This window comes from Mastigoproctus giganteus, chromosome 4, assembly GCF_048544385.1.
Source record: "Mastigoproctus giganteus isolate SK-2022 chromosome 4, ASM4854438v1, whole genome shotgun sequence".
Lineage (NCBI taxonomy): Eukaryota > Metazoa > Arthropoda > Arachnida > Uropygi > Thelyphonidae > Mastigoproctus > Mastigoproctus giganteus.
The window spans coordinates 237,446,575-237,467,642 of record NC_143578.1 but is presented as its reverse complement, the minus strand read 5'-3'; the positions used below and the strand labels follow the sequence as shown (position 1 = coordinate 237,467,642).

The 21,068-nt window shown below is 39.4% G+C and overlaps 1 protein-coding gene across 1 annotated transcript; it reads left to right on the top strand.

Annotated features, from left to right (window-relative positions):
- Positions 1 to 6,213: 6,213 nt before the first annotated feature.
- LOC150087521 (uncharacterized) lies at positions 6,214 to 8,014 on the top strand. The gene has a single exon (XM_090372111.1). It carries the CDS (start codon positions 6,312 to 6,314, stop codon positions 7,383 to 7,385), a length of 1,074 nt encoding a protein of 357 aa, XP_090228237.1. The 5' UTR covers positions 6,214 to 6,311; the 3' UTR covers positions 7,386 to 8,014.
- The last annotated feature ends 13,054 nt before the right edge of the window (positions 8,015 to 21,068 follow it).

Sequence of the window (21,068 nt, the reverse complement as noted above, 5' to 3'; positions counted from 1 at the left end):
CTGCTCATCTGAGATGCCCAAATTATTCGTTGTATGATTCCTTTCGCCTCAAAGGTGGTACTTGGCATATGTCCGTTCTGATATTCCCTGTCAGAGACTTGGCAATTTGGAATCTCTCCTCTTTGATCTTCTCTGGTTTAAAATCTCTCTACCTCATTGTGTCAAATTCATCTGTTGGCTCTACCGTTCTCCCAACTCCACTAATCACTTGGAGCTCTTTGACTTCCTCTCTTTGCAACTTGACTTTATCCAGTCGAACTTTCATAACAGTGAGGTAATTTTCCTTGGTGATTTGAATGTTCACAACTCCAGCTGGCTTCCGTTTTCTACTCACACCAACCCAGCTAGTCGAGATGCTGAGGCTTTTGCAATTACTAATGACCTTGCACAGATTGTTCATTTACCGACAAGAATACCGGTCAATCCTAATCATACAGCCAATACGCTTTATCTTTTTCTCACAAACAACCCTTCTAAGTACACGGTCGAAGTGAGAGGTCCTTTAGGCACATCAGATCACAACTTGGTGATTGTCTCTTCTCCAATGAAACCTTTATCTCATGGCTATTCCCAACCTTGTGTTGTTTGGCATTACAAGAATTCAAATGCAAGATTTCTTTTCCTTGGCCGAATTACTGTTTCAAAACTTCTGATGTCAACGTTTGCTGAGATCGTGTCAGTGAAATTATTCTTGCAGGAATGGAATCCTTTATCCCACACCCCACTTTAAAATCTCGTCCTTTATCTAAACCTTGGTTTTCCAATAAATGTGCTAAGGCTGTTCAAGAGAAGAATGTTGCATATCGTAATTGGCTTGTTTCTAATTCTTCAGTTTCATTTTCTGCCTACACCAAAGCTCGCAACAATTGTAAAGCAGTTATTAATCAGCCCAAGCTAGAGTTTGAACAGGCTAAGAGTAGAAAACTTGCTTCTTGCCCTAATGGTAGCCGAGAATTCTGGTCTCTTGCCAAAGCTATTGGCCGCAACTTTTGCCAATCTCTGCTCCCACGTCTGTCCAAACTAGATGGTTCTGTTACCACTTCAGCCAAGGATAAAGCTGACCTGCTAGCATCCCATTTTTCTTCCAGCTCATGTACTAATGATCTTGGTAAAACACCTCCGACCATTCCCAACACCTTCCATTCAATGCCTCCGGTGGTCTTTCGTCAAAAGGATATCAGAAGGATTTTGACGAATCTTGATGCTAAGAAAGCTCCAGGTCACGATGGTATTTCTCCACTTGTTCTCAAAACCTGTGCTCCTGAACTTACTCCTATTCTTACCGCCTTTTTTCACTTTCTTATTGCAAAGGTGTTTTTCCTTCTGCTTGGAAATTTGCTCATATCCAGCCAGTTCCTAAAAAGGGTGACAAATCCCTCCCTTCCGATTATCGTCCCATTGCAATTACTTCTACTCTTTCTAAAGTAATGGAGAAATCAATTAAACCGCCAACTCTTAAACTACCTAGAAACCTTCCGTCTGATCAACGATCGCCAGTATGGATTCCGTCAGTGTCGATCCACTGGTGATATTCTGGCTTATGTTACCCATTTATGGACTAATTCAATGGAAAGGTTCGGTGAAACACAAGTAGTTGCTCTTGACATCTCAAAGGCTTTTGATCGTGTTTGGCATAAAGGTCTTCTAAACAAGCTTCCATCTTATGGTTTTACAACTGTTTTTTGCAATTGGTTGTCCAGTTTTCTCTCTGATCGCTCACTGAGGGTGATGGTAGACGGCTCTCTGTCTCTTAACTTCTCCACTAATGTTGGTGTTCCCCAAGGTTCAGTTCCTTCCCCCACTCTATTCCCCTTGTATATTAATGACCTTCTTCCATTGACTGGAAATGCTATCCATAGTTTTGCCGATGATAGCACATTGCATTGCACTTTCCATTTTGAGAAACCTTGTCCTGCTCAATCAGCTTCAACTTCTCGAAAATCTCCTACCAATTCCTTAAATGCCGATCTTCAGGTAATTCTCCAGTGGGGCAAAGACAACTTAGTTGATTTCAACCCTTCTAAAAGTCAGTCTTGTCTTATATCTCGCAAAAAGGATTCTTCTGCTGCTATGCTTATCTTTGGTGATACTCCGATTTCTAGGCAAGTTGATGTATCTCTTTTGCAGATTACCCTGACTACTAATCTCTCTTGGCACAAGCACATTACAAATATTCCTTACTCTGCATCTAAAAAACTTTGTTTTCTCTTTCGCTCTCGACGTTACTTTTCTTCCAAACAGCTGCTCACTCTGTATAAATCGCAAATCCGCCCAGCCATGGAATGTGGTGCCTCCAAAACCTCTCTTAGGCTACTAGATTCCATTCAGAAGAGGGCAGTTAGGTTAATTAATGATTCATCTCTAACAGAGTCTCTCCACTCGCTTTCTCACAGACGTACTGTTTCTGCTACATGCCTCTTCTACAGATACTTCCATGGGCACTGTTCTTCTGAATTGGCTTCTATAATTCCCGCCCTCTCTTTCAAAACAGTTCGAACACGTGCCGCCACCAGCCAACATCCATTTACTGTCCACTTCAAACCCACAGAACCAACTTTTCATCTTCCTCGTTTATTCATTCAACTGCCGTTTTCTGGAACAACCTTCCTTCATACGTATTTCCTGAAAATTACAATCTACTGAAGTTCAAGTCCAATGTCAACAAATATCTTCTTTCGTCTTCTCAACCTCCAACCCAAGCACGGTACTAAGTATTATACGTTCTAATACCTCTCGTGTTTGGGGTTCACATAAAAAAAAAAAAAAAAAAAAAATGTAATGGCAAACGATGCAAGATTTTTCTGAATCATCCAAAAAATAATAATAATAATAAATAAGTAAAAATAAAATAAAATTTTACACTAGTCCAACCTAAAAATGACATTTATGACAACCCATATTCTCCTATCTTTTAGCCAGCTTCCAGTCCAGCTTAGGTAACTCCAAGTTCTTCCAGTTCTACCAGCCTTCCGTGAGGGACCAAGTGTAAAAGAACTGAGTTCGAATCCCATTAATGAGGTAAGGAATTTTATAGATAATTTCCAGAACGTGGCTGAGTTAGTCGGTCCTAGAAACTCGATATTTTCGTCCAGCAACTAACAAAACAACCTCAGAACGCGCAATTTACAGACATATATACTTTGCACCATGGCCTAAGTTGCTCTTACAATGTTCATAACAATTGGGATCATTGAGGAATGATTCCTGAATTCTTGAGCGCAGTCGTTACTGTGAACACCATTTTGTGTCTGCTGCTGAACATTTGGACAGCCAAAGTGCTCTATTTTTCAGTTCGAGCATCAATACAGATCCTTAAATGGCAGAGAGTAATTTAAATTTAACAATCTCCCACTTTCTCAGATCAAGGAACACAACCCATCAAAGATATCCACCAAGCCAACACTCAAATACGCAATGCCACCCAACATACCCACTTTGGAACGAGGCTGTGAGTGGGATGTTCAAAGAGGCAGTGTGATTTTTTTTGTACATACGAGGGCTGATCAACGATCATAACTTTTCATAAACAACTGTACTGCTTGCTATTGATAGCTGAACTGAGGAATTTAAGATCAAACCAAGCTGCATCACTTAGCAACTGCGCAGTTGACTCGTGCGCACGATGTGACCTGTAGGTCAGTAAAGCTTATACCTGTTCAGTATAAACGGGACTTTACTACAGAACTATATTGCGCACTTTGCTGATCACATTCGTCGCAAACGTCCACAACTGCACGCAGGTGGATGCAGCACGACAATGCGACATCTCACAATGCTCATACAGTCATCGAGTACTTAGCCAGCATTAATATCAAATGTGTTCTTCATCCTCGCTACAGATCTGACCTTGTACTTCGCGATTTTTTTATTTCCAAAATGGCTTCCACCGTATTTTTAAAGAATGGCAGAAAGGTTGCGGTAAGCGCATTTCATCAAATGGGGAGTACTTTGTAGAGGACCACCAATAATGATTGATAAAGGATCATTATTGAACAGCCCTCGATCCATGATCTTACAAAGACACAATTTTGATGATTCTTTAAGGTGGTTAGAGATATTTAGAAGAAATGTACTGAGTGGTACTATTAATTTGAATAACCGTATATATATAAATAAATATGTCCATTATTACTGTTGTTTTGTTTTTTTCTTTCTGTGAAGAGCATCCTAGAGTCCAATCAGCCCCGGAAACGCACAGTGCGATGTCAGTTTGCCCGAGTCTGTCAGAAGTGGGGTTAATTGCCTTTTCGGTTTTTATGATGACATAAGGCAGCGAGCCTCTCCTTCGAGCAGTGGCGACCTAAAGGGTGAGTTCCGTCTGCGTCTCGGTGAACTGTTTACAATCCGTTATCACCTTTCACCCCCCCCCCCACTCCGGAGGCAGCGTCCAAAGCACATGCTCTTCGGAGCCGAGCACATGGACGGACTGTGGCTTCGCATACAAAGCAGCAGATGTTCGCGTTTGGACTCGCAGGAGTAGGGGATGCTTCCGAGAGGGGGTAGCGCCGAAGATACGACGTCTAATACACACACGCCGCATGTGTGTCAGGCACGCGCCACAGAAACGCTCCCAACACCTGCTCTTCTCATATTTTTCGGCGGCACTGCGATTGCACGTTTCTGATTCAATGACCGTACCAGAACACCGGGGGTGTTTCGGGTGGGGGGAGAGGGAACAAAGAAATGGTGACAGGGGGAAAGAATGACGGGGGATTCGGAAAGGATCGAACTGCGTCTTCCTCATTCTTCGATCATTCCGGATTGTTGCACATCCCACCGTGGAACCCAAAGGGGTGAATCAGTGAACTGCCTGTCCGTTACGACAGCTGTTTCTCCCCCCCCCCCCGCGTATTATCTCTATCTATCTATCTATCTTTCAGAATTTCCTAGATTTTCGTAGAAATGTTCCAGAAAGTGGGAAAAATTGTACTTTTCAATTAAAAAAAAAAAAAAAAAAACAGAGGGAAGCACACGGGGGAAGAGGGAGGATGGGCCTAATTGGAAATTTCCCCGAGTTAGACTACAATTTTGCATTATCGAACTTATCGTTTGCGCGTACACGATGGGTGAGTTTGATCCACTCTCCAATGGGCCCCTAGAGGGCCATGGTATGTTTACTTCTCGAAAACGCTTCTTCGATTCATCTGTGTTTCAAAAACAGAAAGTATCAGACGTTTCTGCTTCGTTTTTCTCCTTGAACAGTTGGACGTGTGGATGAAGCTCGACTCGAGTCTGGACACAGTTTGGTTCTGATAATTGGTGCCTTAGCGAACGAAGAGGAGAGGGCAGATAAGGATACACACGGGGGAGGGGGGGAGTGGCAGGTCTCACGCACTTTGTGAGCTTCGCTGAAAAGATAAGCGGTCGGATGTGCAAACAGTAGAAGTGGTACTGGTTCAAGGCCCGTAATATCACCTCCCCCTCCCCCCTCATTATCTACCGGTAGGTGTCAACACCGATGTCGTTTACCCTTCTGGCAGGTGGGACGAGTGTCAGTGAACCGTTTCACGAAACAGTCTTTCCCCCCACCCCTGTGGGTTGCGCACAAGCAATCCAAAAATGAGCTTGTAATTCGGTGTCGAACCCGGAATTTCAAAAAGGACCTCTTTCTTCTTTAAAAAAAGAGAGTCCTCGAATCCCCCCACCTTTCTTTAATTCCCCACATCGGGATCTCCGATATTCAGGAATATTCCATTCGTGTCACTAGATGGCGCTACCGTTGCACACATCTCTTCTTCGGGGGCTCTGTTTTTCGTCGAAAGGGCTGAAAAAAAAAAAATTTCACCTTATCGAACAACACGCGACGCGCGTCAAGGCACGTGCTTTTAACATGGCGCTCATTTCAGTTCCCACGTTAATCAAGCGTTCTCACTCGTTACCGCTCACGATTGCGGGTAAACATACTTCGCTGACCACCCGCCGTAGCAGCGAACGCTACGCTCCGCCTCTTCGTTGAGCTACGGCTGGCGATAGCCCAGCTCTGGCACAACACTCAGCCAATGCCCCGAGTCGGTGACTGGTCGACGGATCGATGACGTCATGGATGCATCACGTGTTGCTCCTGTCAAAAAGGACTGCTCCGCCGTCTTCCCCGAACAGTTTGCCGTACAATCGCCTGGCTGGCAAGTCGTACTTAACGTGCGTGTGTTGTTATCGTAAGTTGTGCGTGCGCGCGCAAAAAAAAAAAAAAAGAAAAAAAAAGGTGAAATCTCGGAGGAGCGTCTTCTGACAGCCACAGCGGAGTCTACGGACGTATTTGGATATTCGTGTCTCGCGCCCTTAGTGTGACCCTGAAGCTTCGGGGGCTCATCATGGTGCCGCAGAACCACTCGGCGGAGAGCACAGTGTCACTGTCGGCCGCAGGTCGGAGCGGCGTTCGGTCTGCTATGCTCAGTCACGAGGTGACGTCGCGTTCCGAGTCTGCTCCCCTGTTCGGATCTCTGAAGGTGAACACCAACTCCAGAACTCCGTACACGGACGCTACGCAGTGCAAGAAGGTCACCAGTCACATCAAGCGGCCCATGAACGCGTTCATGGTGTGGAGCCAGATCGAAAGAAGGAAAATCTGCGAACAGGAGCCGGAGATGCACAACGCCGAGATCAGCAAGAGGCTCGGCAAGGCGTGGAAGATGTTGTCGGAGGAGTCGAAGCAACCCTACATCGAAGAGGCGGAGAGGCTGAGACTTCTGCACATGAGGGAGTATCCGGATTACAAATACAGGCCGAGGAAGAAGAGCAAGATGAGTCCGAAAATCGAAAGAAGCCGGCCCGCCATCATCAGACACAAGCCGGAGAAGGTGGTCATCGCCAAGGTCAAGCACGGTCGCTTCCATCCAGTCAACATCGGCGACTCGAGCAGCAATCGTTTGAAACTGAAACTGACCATCGACCGAAAGTTCAAAGAGAGTATTCGACACAGCAAACACGTTCCCGTGTCCGCCAGCCAAATGACCCCTCCTGCCAAGGTCCCGTGTTCGCCTTCGTCCGAAGAACCCGCCTTCCCAGAAAGTGCCAACCTCAGTTTCTATGACGACCAAATGGATCAGTCCTCATCTTCCTCCAGTTCTTCGAGCGGTAGTGCGTACTCGCCGGAGCCCGTGCACATGGAACAAGGGTCCGGCTCGTCCCCACCGGCCCCGGTAGCAATCAATCCCGGTGTGGACAACACGTTTCCCGACCTCGAGGAACTGGTCACCAGAGAACAGTTATGGGAGGTGGAACTGGACGATATCAATCACCTCTCCCTGCCCGGCCCGACAGCCCTGGATACCCACGAATATGGCAGCACCAGCCCATCCTCCCACTTCGAGTTTCCAGACTGTTCCAGCCCCGAGATGCAGATCTCTCTGACTGATTACTGGATCGAAGGAATCCTCAACTCTTGAAAACACGGACGGTGTCAGTGAATGTGTTATGTCTTCCTCAAAGAACTCCAACAGGTCCTCTGGAAGCCATAGAATGCAAATCCAACTGTACCTCTCCATAGTCGATCTCAAGTTGCATTTTACTTCCAGAAGACCACAAAAGACTCAATGCCATGGTTAAAGATTGGATTATCTTCAATGAAGGACTTCAAAATACATTCTTGTATGGTAAATACGTATTTTTTTTTTTATTTTTTTTGTTGGTATTTTTTTAGCCCAAAACCAATTAGCTAGATTTACCAGGACCTCATTGGACTCGAGTAGTTAGAACCAGGAGTTATTGTATATGTTACTGTACAGAATATTAGGGTTTAGTCTGTAAAATATACCAGTATATATATATATATGAAGCCAAAATAATCTATTTTTACACGTAAGTGTTTATCGCACATATTAAGGGACCACAGGGGTCAGTTACTGAACCACATTTCTTGTAGTAAACTCTATTGTCAATGTAAAATTTTTTGCATTTAGCTCTTGTATGGAATTTAGACATTACGATAGATTTCTACTACCACTACTATTAAAACGTGCTGTTTCTTCTCATGTGAGCTCGTCAGGAAAGAACTGTGTATTTTTGTAATTTCAATGTCCAGTAACTTTTTTTCTATTTATTTTATATTTTAATTACCCTGAAATAATATTACGCACAGTAAAGTCATTTTGACAGAAATGCATCAACTGGCGTATTCGTACTTTTCAAAGTTCATACCATCTTCGTGTTTGTACTGTTTTACATAAAAGTGTTTGTTTACCCTCCACTGTCAGATCCACTTGTAAAGATGAATAGCTATGCGAGAAAAATAACATTTTTATATATATATTCTAATTTGTGTCCTGTGGTTAATTTTTTTAAATAGACATGCGCAGAAGGTTAAGTTTAATACACCCAGAATACAACATTAATTTTCAAACTTTAACCCAAAATCTCATAGGATTCAATATCTTTTAAAAGTTTTAATCCACTTTATAAAATAACCTTTTCAAGTCCTGGTAAACAATGTTTTAATCCAGGATAGGAAAAAAGACATTTAATCATTCTGGTTTTAATTTGGCCAATATTCGATAAGTTAACCTTGTTAACCTAGTATAGGATAAAACATTTATTTAAGCATATCCTGGACTAAGGTACTTAGTCCAATAATTCAATAAATTAACCTTATCCAGATTAAAAGACGTATTTAACCATATCCTGGATTTTTCTCCAATGATTTGAGAAAATAACCTTATTAATCCAGGATATGATAGTAGAAGACATTTAACCCTGTCCTGGAGTAAAGGAATTTCTATCCAATAATTAAATAAAATAATCTTATTCAATGTAAAAGACGTATATAATCTTATCCTGGATTTCTGTCCAATGATTGATTTTATTGCCCAATAATTTAAGAAAATAACCTTATTAATCCAGGACTTACTTATTTAACCCTGTCCTGGACTAAAGAAATTTATGGCCAATAATTTGATTTTATTGTGAAATAATTCAGTAAAATAACCTTATTCAGAATAAAACACGTATTTAATCCTATCCTGGATTTCTCAATAATTTGAGAAAAAACCCAGGGTAGAGCGAAAGATTTAACTCCAACCTGGAATAAAGGAATTTCTCTCCAAAAATTAAATTAAATAACCTTATTAAACCAGGATAGGATAAGACCTTATCCTGGACCAAAAGAATTTGTGCCCAATAATTAAATAAAATAACCATTTACAGAATGAAAGACGTATTTTAATACTGTACTATTCTGGATTTATGTTCAATAATTTCAGAAGATAATCTTATTAATCCAGGATAGGGAAAAAGACAACCCTATCCTGGACTAATGAAATTTCTGTCCAATAATTCAATAAAATAAACTTCCAGATTAAAACGCGTATTTAATCCTGTCCAGTAATTCGTGAATCCAGGATAAGACTTAATTAATCCTATCCTGAACTGAAGGAATTTCTCTCCAAAAATTAAATAAAATAATATTAATCCAGGATAGGATAAGATTTATTTAATCCTATCCTGGGCCAAACGAATTTCTTTACAATAATTCAATAAAATAGCCTTTTACAGAATAAAAGGCGTATTTTTAATTCTATCCTGCATTTCAGTCCAATTTGAGAAAATAGCCTTATTAATCCAGAATAACGTAAAAGACATTTCACCATAACCTAGAATAACGGAATTTCTGTCGAATAATTCTATTTTATTGCCCAATAATTCAATAAAATACCTTATCCAAAATTAAATCCTATTATGGAATTCTATCTAATAATTTGAGAAAATAATCTTAGTAATTCCGGATAGGATAAATGGCTTATTTAACACTATCCTGGACTAACAGAATTTCTGCCCAATAATTTGAGAAAATAACCTTATTAATCCAGGATAGAGTAAAAGACTTTTTCCCTCTATCCTGGACTAAAGGAATTTTTGTCCAATAATTCAATAAAATAACCTTTTCCAGAATAAAAGACGCATTTAATCCTATTCTGGATTTATGTCCAATAATTCGATTTCATCTTATTGCAATCTTTTGAATTGGGCTGACGAAATTATCTGCTCTTCAACGGCTATATATAAAAACGCTGGGTGGTGAGTCACTTCCACGTACACCATGCTTGGTTGGCAAGTAGGTTCTTAGAAAGCAAGCGCGCCTTTCTAAGATAATACGTTCCTGACATCACAATTCGAAAACACAAATTGAAACTGTGGCTTTCCCGGTTTTATGGTATTTGTGACCTACATCCGAGCAAGATATCCAGGATCCAGTATCTGTCACCCCCCAGGATTAACTTAAGTGGTAAGTGCTTAATTCCTAGATTATTACAGGCGTCACGTGATGGCGAAAGGAAAAGTTTAAACGCAGAGGTACTTCTGGGGCCGGCAACCTTGACATTTGCTGGGAGTACGAATAAACAGATACTAATTGGGTTAACGCGTGTCCCAATAACCATTTCTTAATATAATTTATAACTGGATCGGTTTTACGTTTCATTTCCTACGAAATTAAATATTTAAGTAGTCTTCCACAGTATTTTCAGGGGGGGGATTTGCCATGCCTGTTTATATTTATTTAATAAATACGATACCAAAGTTATGGGATGTTTTCTCTTGACCATGGGGAAATTATTCCAAGGTTCAAAGTTTCCTCGGGAACTAACAGTAAAGTTTTATGAGTCATACAATGTAATCCCCAATTAGATTTTTTATAATTAAGAAGACATTAACTGAGTTACGAGATGTTTTCTCTTGACCCTAACACGTCAGGAAATTATCCCACGATTCAGGTTCTTCAAGAACTAACAGTAAAGGTAGCAGAACAAAATTGTAAACGAGATAAACATAAAACCTAAGCAGAAAGTGGATTGGAATTTGTTTGTAATTAAGAAGACATTATAAATGAATTGTGGGATATTTTCTCTTGACCATAACACGGAGAAATTATCCCAAGATTCAAAGCTTCTTCAGGAACTAGCAGAAAAATGTGATAAAAAGAATTATATAATCTTATCCAAAATTGTATTTTTCTATAATCAAGAAGATATTAACTGAATTATGAGATGTTTTCTCTTGATTATAACACGTGGGAAAATATCCCAAAATTCAGTTTCCTGAAGAACTAACACTAAAGAAAACAGAACAAAATTGTAAAGGAGATAATCACGAAGTCTGATCAGAAATTGGATTTATTTGTAATTAAGATATAAATGAATTATGGGATGTTTTCTCTTAACCATAACACATGGGGTTATTATTCCATGATTTAAAGTTTCCTCAGGAACTAACAGTAAAGTTGAATAGAACAAAAATAGAAACATGGTAAGAATCATACAATCTGATCCAAAAATGAATTTAATTATAATTAAGAAGACATTAACTGAGTTATCGGATGTTTTCTCTTGATAAGAATTTTGACCATAACACATGGGGAAATTATCCCAAGATTCAGTTTCCTCAGGAACTAACAGGTTAATAGCGAACAAAATTGTAAGCAAGGTAAGAATCATATAATCTGAGCCAAAATTGGATTTAATTATAATTAAGAAAACATTAACTGAGTTATGGGGTGTTTTCTCTTAACCGTAGCACAGGGGGAAATTATCCAAAGATCCAGTTTCCTCAGGAACTAACAGTAAAGAGTAACAAAACAATTTTATAAACAAGATAAGAATCCTGAAATCTGATCAGGATTTGTTTATAATTAAGAAGACTAACTGAATTATGGGATGTTTTCTCTTGACTATAATACTTGGGGTAAGATTCAGTTTCCTCAGAAACTAACAGCAAAGTTTGAAAGAGAACAAAAATTGTAAACAAGATAGGAATTATAAAATGTGATCGGAAATTGTTAATTAAGATTTAATAATGGGATGTTTTCTCTTGACCATAACACATGCGGAAATTATTTGGTGGTTTCCTCAGGAAATCACTGAACTGAAATACAGTGTACATTTATTCCTACCCAATTTAGAACTTAATTGAGTAATGTTTTGTACAAAGAGCATACGCAGCCTATACAGTATAAATGGAACCTTGGGTTAGTTCAATGTGCAGCAGTCCTTATATATCATAAGTCCCTATATTATGAAGGCATTTTTACCAGAGATGAGTTAGCTGGTTTATTTTTCACAAAGAGACACCTGATTTAGCACACAAGCAATTTACAGACACGTTATTCGATGTACATTGGTACCATATTAATGAAATTTCTAAAGATTCCACTTACTGGGAAAAATCCAAAACATGCAAATTTTAAAACTTAGGTTAAGTACAATGGAACTGGAAGGACTATCGGGTTTGAATTACCCTTAGTCGACACCAAGGTAATCTGTCTTCTGAGGAACATCATTAACATGGATTTGAAACTGCGGAAAAGAGGGCCTCTCAAGTGGTAAGTACCATTTTTCAATATGGTATTTTTATAATTAAAATAAATACTCCATAAGGCAATTTATTGGTTTAAATACCCGTTATTGGGAAAGGAAAACGGAAAAATCTAAGAATTGGTGGTACAGCTATGGGATTAGACGCCTTCCAGGAAGTTTCACGTCTAGAATTTGTGTCAGCGTTTCTCCAGCTGATAATCGCACCCCTGGGAATCATGCCTGTAATTTAGGAAAATCCATTTACCTGTTCTGTAAAAATATTGGAACAACGCCGGAAAATTTAGGAAAATCCATTTACCTGTTCTGTAAAAATATTGGAACAACGCCATGTAGGTTTTTGCATAATACACATCCCCTTTACACAATTTGCATTTCTACAATTGATCCCCTGTGTCTCAAGCTACCGTACCTATGATGTGATACAATTATCTATATTTATTTCTTTCCCCCTTGATACGTTTTCCACACAGATTCACTTTAGAATAATAGCTCTCCCCCTGTGTCCTTGTATAAAAACCGGAAACTGTAATAAGGTAACTTTTTATTGTATTTGTACATAACGCAAATATAAATGCTTATCAAAATATTAAATTGAAAGAAAAAAAGCAACACTTACGAAATGTGAAACAGCTGTCTAGAAGATAAAGTGCATCGAACAGATTGGTGCTATCAACAGTATTTACATTATCAGTCATGATTTATCTGCGATCACAACCTGTTTTTAAATATCAAATTATATTAAAAACCAGAATCAATTTTTAAATAATTTTTAAGTGGTGTTTTTGTGAAGTTTCAAAGGGATATTACAGTTACTGAAAAAGGGCAAATGAAAACATCCCCGAAACGTATGCGTTACACTTAAAAACTTTCAATATTGAAAGACTTGTATACGAGGTGTGGCAATAAAGTTCCCGCGCTGGTGCAATAAAAAAACCCAAATTTAGACTATGTATATAAAGTGCTTAGCATCATAATACACAGCCATTTCTGAATAAACAGAAAATTTTTAAGGTGGCATCGTTTTAGGTTATATCTCATATTGTGAATACCTTCACAACGAGTTGCCATGATATTGCACTACTTCGAATAAGTAACGCTTCGCCTAAGGAGAAGACTAGTGTTACTTATTCTCAGATAGGTACCACCACCCAGACAGCACTGTTTCAGGGCTATTTGATGTATGTATGTGAATATCTATTCGAATATCCACTTGTCCCTATTAGACTTAGAAAAGCAAAAAAGGTAGAGGGAAAGTTATAGTAGGAGTGGAAGAGGAAAAGAAACAGTGTAGAAGAATGAAAGGGACAGTAACTCCTTCAACTCACACCACTCAAAAACTCCTCGAATAGGCAACGCTTCCCCAGTGGAGAAGGCTGTTGTTACCTATTCTCGGAAACTCCGGACATCATCAAGCTCCCCCTAGCAGCACTGTTTCAGGGCTATTTGGCCCTTCGTCAGTGAGTGGGTAGGTACCCAAGTGATGCAATGATGGCAAAAACAGTTATGAAGTATAACTCCACAATATGAGAGATGCCTGATGGTGTATGATGTATTTAGACTAAGGCGCATTTAGGGCTAGAGCCTCAAGCTGCGAACAAATTTAGACTATGTATATAAAGTGCTTAGCATCATAATACACAGCCATTTCTGAATAAACAGAAAATTTTTAAGGTGGCATCGTTTTAGGTTATATCTCATATTGTGAATACCTTCACAACGAGTTGCCATGATATTGCACTACTTCGAATAAGTAACGCTTCGCCTAAGGAGAAGACTAGTGTTACTTATTCTCAGATTATGATGCTAAGCACTTTATATACATAGTCTAAATTTGTTCGCAGCTTGAGGCTCTAGCCCTAAATGCGCCTTAGTCTAAATACATCATACACCATCAGGCATCTCTCATATTGTGGAGTTATACTTCATAACTGTTTTTGCCATCATTGCATCACTTGGGTACCTACCCACTCACTGACGAAGGGCCAAATAGCCCTGAAACAGTGCTGTCTGGGTGGTGGTACCTATCTGAGAATAAGTAACACTAGTCTTCTCCTTAGGTGAAGCGTTACTTATTCGAAGTAGTGCAATATCATGGCAACTCGTTGTGAAGGCATTCACAATATGAGATATAACCTAAAACGATGCCACCTTAAAAATTTTCTGTTTATTCAGAAATGGCTGTGTATTATGATGCTAAGCACTTTATATACATAGTCTAAATTTGTTCGCAGCTTGAGGCTCTAGCCCTAAATGCGCCTTAGTCTAAAAACCCAAATTTTTATTCAAATAATCATCTGATTGAATGCGCTTATTACACCGTTGTACCAAATTATGGTTGGAATGTGGACTTCATTATCTTAAAAGATCTTTTGTTTGCTCATCAGTGCCAAATCGGTTCAAAAATGCCAAAAAGAACAATGCTTATTGAAACAAAATTAATAATTTTTCTTTCAAAGTGCTGGAACAGGAAAGAGTAATCGGATTAGGCTTATCCTCAGTCGACAACCAGGTAATCCGCCTTCCAGGAAAACCATTAACACGGGAGTTGAAACCGTGGGAAAGAGGGTCTGTTCAAGTGGTAATAAGTATACCATATTGAAACCGTTTTTCAATATGGTACACATCAAATTTTTGTACAGCTAGGACGCCATGACCTAGTTTTTTAGTTTAAATTTCCTTAAAATATTGTGAAAAGGGAAAAAAATTCTAAGAACTGGTGGTACAGCTTCGTATTAGCTGGTATTGGACACATTCCAGGAAGCTTCACGTGTAGGATTTGTGTCAGCATGTCCCAAAGTGACATTCGAACACCTGTGGAGATAATTGGAATACTGGGGGGGGGGGTATAATTCCTAAATAGGTTATAAATGTTGAAAAATAATTTTATGAAGGTCTGAGAAAATTTTTTCAAACCGAAAGGGGTCCTTATTTCTTAAAATTTGAGAAATGCTGATTTATGTAATATTTTGCAGATCACAAATAATGGACAACTTTTCAAAATAAACGTGTAAATGGGAAAACTATCTGAAGTCGAATTAAATAATATGAAAAGGAAGTAAATGTGAGTTTTAAAAGAATTTAAAAAATGTAGCTCTGATTTTAGTTTAAAAATCTTTTTCTCTCAAATGATCCATTATTTTTTGCACGAATTTATTCCGAAGTGTGTATCTGAAAAGGAAGGTAATGGTTGTTTCTTCGTAGAATGAACCCCATTGAAAAAACCACCCTGGGGTTTTTTCTATTCTAGAAAAAATCCTTTTTTTTTCCCACGAAAAGCATATCTACAATCGAACTTCTACCATAAATATGATGTAATACAATTATTTATAAATATATATTTTTTGTTTCCCTTTATTCATAAAAGGACGCGAAAATAAGCGTTATCATGGGTCTGTCTGTCCGTCCGCATGTAACAACCGCCTTCCAATTTTAAATGTAACCCAAAAAATTATCGGTGCTTTCCAAAATTCATTAAAATCACACAAATAGAATGCAAATTTATGACTTCTGGAAATAAGGGCAGGCAGAAAAAAGCAAAGGGGAAAAAAAGGGATCCACGAAAAAATCCACTCCTGCTGTGTTAAACGCTTTAGGGATTTATTTAATTGAATATATAAAAGAATTCACACAATTTTATATCATGTAATAAAAGGTAGTAATAATTTATATCAGGTAATAAAAATAAAAGAACAGCACCCTCTTTTCCCCACAGGGGGCGACATAAATCCTGGTGAAATAGTTGATAGCACTTATGCTAGTTTTGGATTGGTGAAATTGTCTTCATGATTTTACAGAGGCATATGAGGGAAATACACCTACCCCCATAAATTATTCATTTTAACAGTATTATGGGGGAATACCTCCACCCCCCCTATGTGTGAATCTCAGCAACTCTACGTCACTTTCATGACAGCATCGCCTGAAGAAATACAAGTTTATTTTACACATACATATTCACTTTAGAGTAACAACCTCTCCCCTATGCCCTTGTATAAAATTCGGAAACTTTTTCACTTACATAAGTTATTATTAATTGAAATTTAATTAAATAATGCTTTAAAATATTTATCGCACACAACAAGAAATTTATTTATTTGAATATAAAGCATTAATATAAAAAACACTTTTGAAATTTGAAGCAGCTGTCGAAAAAGATAAGACGAGGTTTATCAATTTTGTAAACACAAACAGATTGTTTGGAGCTTGATCAACAGTATTTCCATTATCAGTCATGGTTGCTGTTATCTGCGATCATAATTAACTTATTTTTAGAACAGCGTTCGTTATTAATAAACGACGAAAGGGCCTTCTATCTTCTTCCATAAGGTAAGAAACTGAATCAAATTGTAAATATCTTTAAAAATTAGTTTTTAATTGGCGTTTTTGCGACTGTCCAGGATTACAATCCCTGAAAAAGTAGAGGGAAAAACATCCACAAAACGTATGATTGTTACACTATATTAGTGATAAATAATTCTAAATCATATACAGATGAAGTGTTTTCATTCCAAATAAGTAATCTGTCATCTGATAGGCTCTACACCCTTTGTGACGTAAAAAAAACTTTCAGTATTGAATGACTTGTATACGAGGTGAGGCAATAAAGTTCCCGGACTGGTGCAATAAAAATAACAGAAAGTTCTTTTTCTTTCAGGACCCAAAAAATGGTTTTATTCTTATTCAAAGTAATCACCACATGAGTGAATGCATTTTTTACATCATTCCAACAGTTTCTGAAAAGAGTCAGTGAAGACGTCCAAAGAAATGATATTCAAGTTGGCGGTTACATTTTTCTTTTATGTCCTCAACATCTTGAAATCTCTTTCCTTTGAGGGCACAGTTTTCGTCTTAGGAAAGAGGAAATGTTCGCTGTTGCTAGATAGGCATTGTAAGGTGGATGATTGATCTGTACAACCGTTGATGAGTTGGATACTAAATGAGAGGATTCCCAAAATTCAGCATGAAGATTTATGGAAAAGGAAGGTCTGTGCAAAATTTGTACCACACAGATGAACAGAAGCAACGGGGAGTGTCATTTTCGTTAGAAATATCTTCGCAATAAGTGAAGAACGGGCGGTGTAATTGTCGTGCAACAAGAACTAGTTGTTGTGCTTCAACAGTCTTTGAAGCAGCTGTACGTAGAACGCAACATGGGCTCTCCCTCTTCAGGTAAAAATTATTTGCGAGACGCACCCTGTTAATCGGACATTGAATGTTCATGTTCATGAGTTGCAAATGTTCAGTAAATTCTGGAAAGAGGTCTCAGTTTGACCCTTAGAATGATGGCTGATGAGTTGGATACGAAAGGAGAGAATTCCTCAAATTCAGCATGAAGATTTATGGAAAAGGAAAGTCTGTGCAAAATTTGTACCACACAGATGAACAGAAGCAACGAGGAGTGTCATCATCAGAAGACTTCATCCGGACTTGTCAACAATCCTAATTACCTCGACTGTATTGTCATTCAGTACAACCCAGAGATGAAGAGTCAGAGCAAGTAGACTTCAAAACCATCACCAAGCCCAAAAGGTTTCATTTATACAAGTCCAGAATCAAGACAATGCTGATCACGTTTTTCTACAAACTCACAACGAATTTGTACCTAAAGGAGGAAGAGTCAGTGCTACGTTCTAAATACAGGTGCTTCAAACACTGCTGAAGCGCATTTTCCGGTGAGGCTGCAATGTCAAGAGAAAGGCAGCTGGCTGCTGTTGTAAATTCCCCCGTCTATTCCGTACTCCTGAAGACATTTCTGATGAAACATGGCATTGTAGATCAGCCTTCTACCTTAGTATTCGGATATAGCACCAGGGGACTTCTTCCCCTTTCCCAAGGTGAGAAGATATAAAGAACAATTTCTAAAGATTCCACTTTAGGGGAAAATCCAAAACATGCAAATTTTAAAACTTAAAATCAATAGGTTAGGTTAAGTACAATGGAACTGGAAGGACTATCGGGTTTGGATTACCTTAGTCGACACCAAGGTAATCTGTCTTCTGAGGAACATCATTAACATGGATTTGAAACTGCGGAAAAGAGGGCCTCTCAAGTGGTAAGTACCATTTTTCAATATGGTATTTTTATAATTAAAATAAATACTCCATAAGGCAATTTTTTGGTTTAAATACCCGTTATTAGGAAAAGAAAACTGAAAAATCTAAGAACTGATGGTACAGCTATGGGATTAGACGCCTTCCAGGAAGTTTCACGTCTAGGATTTGTGTCAGCGTTTCTCCAACTGATAACCGCACCTCTGGGAATCATGCCTGTAATTTAGGAAAATCCATAAAATCCATTTCTGTAAAATCGATCATCATCTGTTTGGACACCTTTGCTGACTCTGTTCAGAAACTTTTAGAACGGTGAAATAAACGCATTGAAATAGGTGGTGATTACTTTGAATAAAAATAAAACCATTTTTGGGCTCCTCCACTTTGTTTTCTTTTCATGGCACCAGTTCAGAACTTTAATGCTACACCTCGTATATACAAACCACCAAACAAAAAAACGGAAGTGGTCAGTTTGAACTTTATAAGGGATATACAGCAGGTTTAAGTGCTGAATACAATGAAACTTTCTGGAACCTATCAGGACTCTTAGGAATGGATACACACTGCCCTACCCTTAATATCCACAAACCTCCCAGTTTATAATTGGTGAAAGTCGTGCCTGAGCACCATGTATCAGACAACTATAAACAGGCACGTAGGCCTTCAAGGAGATAGTAGTACGATTGTCAATGCAAAATGCTAAGATCAAATGAGTTAACAGACTTCCACCGGGATATGATCATAGGACACCACATAAACAATCAGTCGTGACATTTCAACGGCCCCAAAGCGACTGGTGCTGAAACAATCATGAACGACCTGCGGAAAACATCTGCAAGGACTCATCCGCTAGGAACGCGGGTCAACGTTGTCGCAGCACACACAATACTTTAGCGAAAGCCATCAGCCTACCTAGAGCAATACTAAGGTAATGGGTGTATACAGTCACTAATACTACAGTGAATGCTGAGATCATAAATATGAAGGATATTGAAAGAATAAGAAAAAAATTGGTCCCCTCCCACACTTTGAATAGTTTATTTTGGTGGGGTACACATGAATCCTTGCTTACCTTACGTGATTTTGAACATTATTTTGAATTTTTTTAATGTTTTACATACATTTTATATCATTTCGCGCGATTTTTATATTTTTCTTTCAAGTTAAGCTTGAAAGTTTACCCTTTAAGGGTTTTTCCCTGTCTGCTGCACAAGTTATTTCGCATTAGGATAAATCCCACACCCAATTTCATTCACATCGGTATTTCTACACACAGGTAGCCCTATGAGCAGCCTAATTAGTATTCCAAGCATGCCCACCCTAAAAATAAGCCCCCGTTAACCCGAACTAATTTTACAGATCCCTGAAGTTCGCCATTCTCTCATCCCACCTTATAATCTTTCCCCTCGGACAGAACTTCCCTTCTAAATCTACCCTCCGAAGGTGCTCTGTTCTTTGTCCTCCCCCCCTGCGGAGCCAATGCGGGCAAATTAAAGGCGAGGGAACGGAGGGAAAAGTTGGGGGTCGTCATAACGGAAACCTCCTGACTGAGAGAGAGAGGAAGCTTCAGCGTTTCGGTGGCGCACCGCCCCGGGTTACACAGTCGGCGTTTGCCATCTGTGGCTGTCTGGTCGTGACATGGACCGACAATTACGGGCGAGAGCCACAGACCGAGCCCAAGGACGCCCGGTTGATCGGTCACGTGGTTGCGCGGATAGGGCAAAGAAAGTTGGGCCAAAGTCGTTGTAGTTGGAACCTTGACTTTGAGCGCGGTGAAACTGAACTCCCCCCTCCACTCCTCGTTTCTCTTGTTGCTATGGCGATGTGACACACGTGATCGCTCTCTGCTATTTTAAGATTGCGTAGGGGAGTGGGGGATTGTTTACAAATGGTAATGACTGCGCCAGTGGGCCCACGGCAACGCAGAAATTAGCTCTGATTGTCGTTTGCAGAGGTTAGTCTCTTAGCACGTGCAATCCATAAGCGTGTTGTGGGAAGGAAGGTATGAGGGGGGGTAAGAAGGGTTGTATGATAAACTGCGCAAAAATCAATGTTCCCAGATATCTGCAGATCGCAATTTTTGGGACTGATTGAATCAATTTCTGAATCTTTATTAGCTTCATATTCGGGGTGTGATCAGAAAGCTCGGGGAGTGAACTAATTGGGAAATAATGAAACTTATCGGCTATTCGGTTGGATATCCTTCGAAGTAGTCTCCTTCACGTTACATACTCCGATTCTGCAGCTTCTGGAACCATTTCTGGTTCCCTCCTCTTGGAATAGCTAATGGTTCCTGTATGGCGTCCTGAATCCTTCCTCAGGTTTTAGCACGTGTGTCACCTTTCCTTTCCAAGCAAATTTAAGCTTGAGAAACAAAAAACAATCGGAGGGAGCTGAATCCATGAGCATTGCGGATAGAGGACCGCAGTGTTGGAGTGCTTCGTCAAAAATTCTTGAATGGAAAGCCAGGGTGTGCAGGGGCATTGTCATGATTCAAGTGCCAATTCCATGAAGCCCATTTTTCAAGCTCTCTGAACAGCATTGCGCAGTCGCCGTATAGCTGTTTCGTAATATTCCTAGTTCAGTGTTTGAACTTGCGTTCCCAAATCTTGTGTTAAAATTGTTTCACATGTCCCAATATCAAAATTACTACTAAATTCGAGGATTGTTAAACTTCAACCACTCCTGATTGAAGAAGATCGCGAGCACGAGCAAT